Below are 8,997 nucleotides of genomic sequence, written 5' to 3' on the forward strand. Positions count from 1 at the left end.
TATTCATGTTAACAGTAAAAAACAGAAAAATGCCTACAAATGTGACAAAACTTATACATATCACAAAATTGATGTGTTTGAAATATCAATGCTTTCGAAGCTGCAACGTTAAAGACATCAACGTCATTGACTGAATTTATATTGGATCGAAGCTGATCTGTCAATCTAAAACCAAACGAACAAATGTAGCAAGACAAGGAATTAAAACAACACAGCAAAAAGGCGGGAAATCAAAATAATATTGCACTAAGATAAGACGACAAATTACAAAGAAAAAAAAACTAAATATGTGAAACATCATTTCTTGTCACCAAATTATTGTTGAAAGATCTATAATTTGGTGTGAGTGCCAAAATAAAAATAAAAGTGGAAGGAACGATGTAGCATTGAAAGGTCTTTAGCAAAAACTTTAGACTTCGTTTATTTTATAAAAATATTTTCGTTTTTTAGTTTTTAAAATATTTGTTAACTTTCTATTACATTATTTCGTCTTCCCTTTATTTCTAATTTTTCACCAAGATGTATTCTATAATACATTTTTATATAATCCTTAGTTGTTCAATTTGTGAAAGAAAATCTTAACCTGATATCCAAAGCTCAATACAGATCGAACACAAGAAGGGGAGATCATTACAAATGAAAATAACTTGTTTTTTTGGTACAACAAATAAAAATAAATTATAAAACTAAATATCAGTTTAGTTCTTGTTTCATATTTTGTTGCTTGTTCAAGTCGAAGACAGACATCCTATTTTGTTGCTTGTTCAAGTCGAAGACAGACATCCTATTTTGTTGCTTGTTCAAGTCGAAGACAGACATCCTATGTTTGAATCAAGATCATTCTACTTCAGTAACTTGTGCAGCTACAACTCCGTTAGGAAATCTTTCATTTTTGTCTAATGCTAATCCCTTTGAAGTCCTAATCAGCAAACAGTAGGTCTCATCTACAACTAACTATAAGACAATACAAATAATTGTCATACAAAATTAGTTTAAAAAGTTTTACACAATTATTAATATGTGTGACAATGATCAACAGTTAAGCTTGATTGATAATGTAATATATTTTTAACATTACAATATATAGTATAAAACTATTCATCAAATATACGAATTAGGAGAAATAAATAAAAATAATCTTGGGATGGTTAATTCTTATAAAGAGGGGAGAACATCGGGCTGTCAATATTCCAGTTGGTGAAGCAAATTTATTTTGAGGATTTTTTTTTTAACATTTTTTATTTTGTGACTAATTAAATTGATAATTTTGCACGAATCATATCAAGCAAAGTTAGGAAGTTAAATTTTCTTCTCTTAGAGCTAAGTTTTTGTCAAAACGTCATAATGGGCTATAGCCTATAAATAACAATAACAGTACATCAACCCAAACTGATTCGTTTGTTGGTGAAATATGATTTCGTGCAATGAAAATAACAATTTCAATTCTAAGATAAGCATAAAAAAATGTATTGAATAAATTCTGATAGTCATCCCAGCTAGTTCAGAATATCCAGTGATATTTGAAAGTTGAATGACAAAGAAAAACTTCTTACCAATCAAGTTGAAGACTATAATAGCTTGCTTACAATTTGGCAGTGACATTACCATGTCCTTTAATTCAGTGTGATGAAAATTGTTAGAGGCAAATAAAACAATCAAAGCTTATACCGATTTCTATATAATGTTTCATACTTCCATAGTTAACTGTAAACTTCTGAGCTTTAAAAAGTTGACCAGATTTATTCATCAAATTGATGACATAATAGAAAGTGATAAAATAAAAGGTGTACTTTGTGTACCTTCAGAGGGTGTTTGCTGCAGAGAAACTTGTATAATTGATTCGGATAAATAAAGGGCCAAGCTTTTGCAATAAAACAGATATTGGTATATGAACAAATATCTAACGAAATTGTGCAAAAATAAATAGGGATTTGATCTTTTATTACAAAAGAAAGTAAGGACAGGCTACATAAAGGGGATAACATTTTTTAGTACTAGTACACATCATAGTTATAAAATGCAAAATGTGAAATATAACCTTCATCGAAATTTAAGAAGCACATATGAGTGTGAAACTTCCAAACAGCATGATATAATAAAACTAATATACACTCAGTAAATCATTTGTAGAGATTAAGGTTAGAGAAACGATGTTAAATAGGGGTAGTGTCTTTCACACCACAGTTTGTAATCCTAAATAAGCGAACGACCAGGTTTAGATAGAAGCCTATTCAGACTTCTTTAGTGCGGAAGTTTATGTTAAGAGTAACCTCATAAATTTGGATGACATTAATATTGCTTTTTCCAGATCCTCAACCTCACCCTTGATAACAAATAGATAATGATCAAAATTTTGCAAAAATGACCATTTAAATTTGGACAGAAGCCATAAAAGTTATTTTGCATACCTTCATGATGTTATTAAAGACAACAACGTCAAGTTCTTCCTAAGCTTCAGTGTTGTTAATTTGCTCCTTAATGAAATATATATAATCCTTCTCAAAGATCTTTTATTTAAGTGTTAAAATGTAATAATCAATAGAAAATGAAAAATAGCTTAAGATGAAGACTTGATGATTATTTGTTGGCCTTGAATTTGTGGCACTTGTGAGATCCTTCATGCCCTTCTGACAGGGGAAAGAATGCGGTGAAAGTGGGAAGTGATGATGTGGAGTGACGATTGTCCCTGGTTAGACAGAAAATATTGAAGGGTAGATGAAAGGAAAGAGAAGTGTTTTGATTGTGCAATAATTAAGGTTGAGAAACGACGTACATTTTAAGTTAAGGGTGACAAAATGGGCAGATTTGCAATAGGAAATGTATTGTTTGGAATTACAGAAGCTATGGGATTTACAGAAGAAATGAGAAACATAACATATTGACTTGTTACCATCAAAGCTAAAATGGAAAAATATAGAATTAATGTTATTTAATTGAGATGGCTGAGGTGGCAATGTAAGAATATGCTTTCAAACAATTTATGTTGTCTTCTAAATTTTTTATCACTTATCTATATCATGTTAACTTATTTTTTCACTAATTTGTTGATTCATGATTTGTTGTTTACTACTTCACTTGATTCGGTATTTTTACCCTCTAGTCACATTGGTTCCAAAAGTAAGAACTCAAATTGAAAATGAGGAGCTATAGCTTCTCATCCAAGAGAGGGAAAAATAAGAAAGGAAGGCTTAGTCTTTTAATCTCCTTTACAGATAAGCACTTGACAAAGAGGGATCATGGATGATTAAAACTTGGAACTTAGTGGTGAGAAAATGTTCTTGATATTTTATCTTGAGAGTATATATGTGGGAGATGTTTGTGATTTTGCACAGATAACTCCACTGTTTCCCAGTCACCATCCTTCTAAGGATCCAGAGTTTATGTTCGTTTAGGAAGTGATTAGATATAGGAAGTCGGTCACGTTATACCGTATCTGTTTTGATTTGTTGTTTATTTGTAAATATGGCTCAGGAGGGAGTGTTTATGGCATGGCTTATTTTGGAAGCTACAATCATGAGCAAGATTACAATAATAATCAAGTTTAACCACAGACCGATGATCATTAAGTTTAAGGAAGCATGCAATGCAATATAACAACAATGAAGGAAGAATACAACAATGGCTAATTACGAAGACGCTGTTAACATCAAATGAAGATTCTCTACACGACGATAGTACACTAAACCAATTTGAACTGAAATGAAATTAGACTAAAATACAAGGTTTGAGTTTGAGCAGTGAAAAAAAAAATCCGCGCTAAGTTCTCACTTTAATAACACGTAAACAAACTAATGTAGATTGTTTCAGACACTACCTTCCAGAACAGGGGCATACCAGCCATGATGGATCTCCACTGCCTTCTTTCTTCTGGCAAGCCGAGACTTGCGATTTGCTCCAGTGTTTCTATGCAATGTACCCACTTTCACTGCTTTGTCAATTATAGAGTATGCCTCTCCAATCATCTTCTCAATTGAGACAATTTCTTCAGATTGTGCATCAGGTTTCTTTCTGAGCAATTCCAGTGCATCCAAAACCTGCAGTCATTGATTATTATAAGATAATTATTAAAAATCCCCTTACAAATAAAACTATAATTTGGGTTTTTTGAATGACAATGACAATGCATGTTAACTTGAGTTTTGACAAGAATAATCGAGCCCCCACAATTATAAATGTCAGGATTCATATGGTTTATGGAGCCTTATTATTATGTTACACGTGGACTAATTTCATATTAATTGTATAACAATGACTTAAAAAAGCAGCATATACTGAGCATCATTATAGTATATTACATCAACAACACACTACAATATTAATATCCTTTCAAATCCTATATCTCTCCTCTGTTTTCCAAATCATTTCAACATCTTTAATAACGAAAATTGTCAGAGAACTATGAAGCTCAACCACTTCTCCTTCAAAACTGTTGAATTGTGGAACATGTTTCAAATACCACCTAATCTGTGCCTCCAGAGCTTGGTCCACCAACTAAGAACAATACAAAAATGTTACTTTATCATAACATTTTCTCTTTTTTTTTTCTTGCATACTATCGATGGTCCAAATTAAGGTACTGTTTAAAATGACTCCATTATTCTTTTTAATTATTTTAAAGTGGTCACATGCTTCTTCTTCAGTGTAATTACAAAAAATAACCAGAAAAATCCTTTTATCCGCAATCGCCGCTACGGGAATAGCGGCCGCTATTGCAGTGGTAGCAGAACGGTCATAGCGTATCATATTTCATAGTGTTTTCCCCAAATACCGCCACACAATAGCGCTATAGCAGTTATTTAATAACACTGCACAATGGAGTATTTTTGTCAGCAACTCAAAATGAATTCAGAATTTTTAAAATGAAAAATTGAAAACAATTTTAAAAAGTAATCAATCCCTAATGAATCGATTTTCGAGCAAGGATTACAAGTATATTAGGATTGATGGGAAATTTGACAGAATCACGATTTGTCAATACAATCTTGACAAGCACTTTGCTTTGTAGCTTCAACAAAACCGCAGTATCACCTTGATTTCATCAAATTCAATATGATTCCAAAATCACATGTAATACTAAAAAGACAACTCCAATTCCACTTTAAGTCTACCTTTTGAAGATCTAACCTAATGACCAATGTAACATTGGTTCTTAACGGTGAACAGGAATTAAACAAACAAAAAGAAAAATGAAATATTTTCTCTGTGGTACCGACACTTCTGACCGAAGGTGTGTCCAACATAGACATACATTGATTATATTCAATTAATTTATTTTCTCAAATTATTCGGCGGTCAGGTCTAGTGTTTGTAGAATATTCTCACTATGCGCCTTAAGCCTTAACTCAACTGGAAAATGCCGAAATTGTTAGGTTGGACGCCTTGTTAACTCGGACCTCATAGCTGTCTGAATTAATTATGTTGGAATTTAGCATGACAAACAAAAAAAGAATATTTTTCACTATGCATACAAAATCAATTCATTTAATTAATTAATTCCACTTCATTTCATTGTAATGCTATTTTTCTAAAAGAAAACCGTTCCAATTTGAAGGATATTAATGCAATGCTACCTTCTTGGTACGGGTTCTTATCTCTGATTTACGAGCTTTGTTGTAAACGCGACGTTTCTCCGCTTGGCGAGCTCTCTTAATTGCCGAATCAACCTTTTTCGGGGCAGCCTCGCAAACTACCACGCCACGCTTCTGCACCCTACTCAACGACAATCTACCTGTAACACACATTCACATACACAGGTTCACAATTCAGCAAAACTATTGTTATTATGAATATTGAAGAAAAGATAAACAGAATCAAACGAACCTTGTGAAAGGACAGTGTGGGAAATGTTTCGGGAGAAACTTAGAGAAGTGGAATTTGAAGAAGATGGAGTTAGGGTAAGGTTCCGGAATTTGGAAGGAAGGTTTAGCAATGAGCATGAAACTGCTGCCATATCTTTTTTTTTTATGGCTCTCTCTTATCTCTTCAGTATCTTATTCTTTGATGGCTCTCCCTTATCCCTTCAGTTGAGGTTCAGTTTCTGTTTCAATTTCAACTGAAATGATGAATAATTATCGCTGAACTCCGACGAGTAACAAACATATTCTCCATACTGCCCTTATTGTATTTTCATTTTTTCTACAAGCATTTTTATCTATTTTTTATTTTAATTTTTATTTAAATCTAGCCACTAGGAATGTAAAATATACGGTTAACTATAATTGGATTTTATTGTAAAAAAAAATTATATCAATTAAATAGTTTATAAATTGTACTATATATTTAAACAAATCAGTTAACTAAATTAATTTAAAAACTATTTTAACAATTTTAAAATTTTTTAAAAAAAGATTTTTGAAATTCATTTTTCTTGAAAGAAAATATAGAAACGTCATTTGAAAAACATTAATTCATTTTTTTTTTGAAAAAAAAACCAAAAAATTTTTTTTATGAAAATTGTTTTTATCGATAAATTTTTTGTATAAAAAAAATCAAAAATTATTTGTCAAAAGAATTTTAAAATTAACTTTCTGGAATTTATTTTTAAAAAATAATCGAAACTATTTATCTCGAAAAAAAAAATTATTGGAAAATTTTTTATATTTATTTTTCTCAAAAAAAAAAAAAACAAAAACTTTTTTCTCAAAAAAGATTGTAATTTTTTTGTCAAAAGAATTTAAAAATTATTTTTCTGAAGAACTTGTTCGAAGCCGATTTTAACTTAAAATTTGTTCAAAATATTACACTGGTTTATATTTATAAATCAGTTCCAAACCGGTTCAGAACTGAGCTGAACTTGATTCGAAAATGATTTTTAAAAACTAAATCAAACTATTAATGTGGTTCAATCTAGTGCAGTTTTTGCACCATGAACACTCTTACTATTCACACTCCTAGATGTGAAGTATAAAAAAATAATTTTAGTTTCCATTCTTTCGAAAAATTATTATGTTTTTATTTTTTTAAATATGTGTTCATTTTCTTTTAATAAAAGACTATTGTAATGAGGCATTGTTAATGATTTCTTAAAGAGAGAAGATACAATATTAATCAATGAATATATATTTCAAAAATAATTTTTTGATATTTTCATTATTTCTAAAAAAGTAGACAACTTTTCGCTTTCAAAAGTCTTTTTAACTCTTTATTATTAATAAGTAAAATTAACACAAGTTTTTTAAAATAAAACAAAAAAAAATCACAAAGTAAATAGTTCCTTAAATGTCTAAAAGGTTCATTTCACTCATTTATGATTGAGTGATTACATTTGAACACTTCTAACTCCTCAATAATCATTTGCTTTTTAAATATTTCTTCTTATCACTATTGGAACAGGTTGTATAATTCAGAGGAATTGAAATTAAGAAGAAAAGAGAAGAAAACAAAAAGTTCAGAAAAGGTAAAATGATTAACAGTCTCGAGAATGTAATTTGAAGAATGATTAACAGTCTGAAATTCAGTCAAAAAAATTATGTTTATGTTATTGTTTTTGATGGCTTTTATAGAAATAGTTTCTTATTGTACAAGTTATAACAACCTCAACTAACTTCTAACTGTATTCTAATTAACTTCTAACCATATTTTAACTAACTAATTACAAATCAATTTGAATTACATCCAAGATGCCCCTAATTCAAAGTTATTCAATTGACATTAATACAAGATTGGTTCTTATCTATTTGAACTTTACTCTCTTCATGCTTTTAGTTAGGATGTCTTCGTTTTGATCATTGATACTACAGTGCTCTAGTTTCATCATTCCTTTCATCACTTGAGCTCTTAAGAAGTGAAACCTTGTTTCTATATGTTTGCTCCTTCCATGAACACTTGGATGTCTTGCGCATTCTCGAGCAAAATCTCCTACTTCACCACACCGATAGCACAGTTTCATGCGCTTTGTTGATATGTTCAAACAATCATTGATTTTCTTAGACTTCATCTTTATCTCCGTTATCTGATTCAACAATCTCTCACAAGCTGCATTTTTCACCGAAATCACGCCTTCTTTAGTCAAGGCACTCATGGTCAACAACACATCAGCTTCTGTCCCCTTGCCGCCTTGACCAATTGCAGTCTTCAATGCGTCATATTTCATCTCCGTCACCAACTTCATGTCCTCTTTCGACAATCCATCCAGTTGCTGCAAATCAGTCTTGTTGCAAACCGAACGACCAACAGCTCTTGCACTACTGCTAGAAGCTACAACATGAGTTTTAGCCGCATCCACTGGCTTCCCTTGGACCTCACTCTTACCATCATCACTATCGTCATCCAACCCAATCACTTCCTTCTTTTTGTGAGTAGAAATTGTAGGGACAATTCTCCTGCTACTTGGCACAACAGCAAGAGTGATTGTAACATTAACATCTTTGTTCTCTTGCTCAACATCTTCTACAACAACTCCTACTCTTGCTCCATGATTGACTATTTTCCTTTGAGTTGTAGTTTTACAAGCCATGCAAGATTGAAAAGTTGGGGTACCAACATCACATTCCCTTGAATTCAAAATCTCATTCAATCCTTCAACCTCCGTCATTCGTGATCCGATTGGCCGTGCTATTTTGAAGGTTCTGTTTCTGGACAATGGTACCTTCAATACAAGCCTATTTGCACTATCAAACATCTTTATTTCACCGTGCTCCATCTTCATTTAATATCCCTTTTCAAGCAGCTATCCAAGACTAAGCAGATTGTTCTTCATTCTTGGCACATAGAACACATCACATATGAAAGATTTCTTTCCATCTCTCATTCGAATCATCACCTTTCATACTCCTTCTGTAGTTACTTTGCTATTATCTGCAAATCTGATTTCCCTTTTTATTTTTTCATCAAGACTCACAAACCACTTCTTATGTCTAGTCATATGATTAGAACAACTAGTATCAAGAAATCAAAACTGGGACGAAGAACGTTCTGTAAGTCATGAGCTTCCCTGATCATGTTTTTGATTTAATTCCCAAACACACAGTACATGTGAAATATTTGATTGATCTAATG

At 31.5% G+C, this 8,997-nt stretch overlaps 1 protein-coding gene and 1 long non-coding RNA gene across 2 annotated transcripts; both read right to left on the minus strand.

Annotated features, from left to right (window-relative positions):
- Positions 1 to 230: 230 nt before the first annotated feature.
- LOC105852551 (uncharacterized) lies at positions 231 to 3,259 on the minus strand. The gene is made up of 2 exons (XR_012161326.1): positions 1,554 to 3,259; positions 231 to 954 (listed from the first exon to the last, which is right to left on the minus strand). It is a non-coding gene; the product is annotated as an uncharacterized lncRNA (long non-coding RNA).
- Positions 3,260 to 3,600: 341 nt separating this feature from the next.
- LOC101494532 (small ribosomal subunit protein bS20c) lies at positions 3,601 to 6,081 on the minus strand. The gene is made up of 3 exons (XM_004509965.4): positions 5,821 to 6,081; positions 5,571 to 5,728; positions 3,601 to 4,034 (listed from the first exon to the last, which is right to left on the minus strand). The coding sequence occupies exons 1-3, from the start codon at positions 5,948 to 5,950 to the stop codon at positions 3,804 to 3,806; spliced, it is 519 nt and encodes a 172-aa protein (XP_004510022.1). The 5' UTR covers positions 5,951 to 6,081; the 3' UTR covers positions 3,601 to 3,803.
- Positions 6,082 to 8,997: the final 2,916 nt, after the last annotated feature.

The sequence above is a fragment of the Cicer arietinum genome, chromosome 7 (assembly GCF_000331145.2).
Source record: "Cicer arietinum cultivar CDC Frontier isolate Library 1 chromosome 7, Cicar.CDCFrontier_v2.0, whole genome shotgun sequence".
NCBI classification, from domain to species: domain Eukaryota; kingdom Viridiplantae; phylum Streptophyta; class Magnoliopsida; order Fabales; family Fabaceae; genus Cicer; species Cicer arietinum.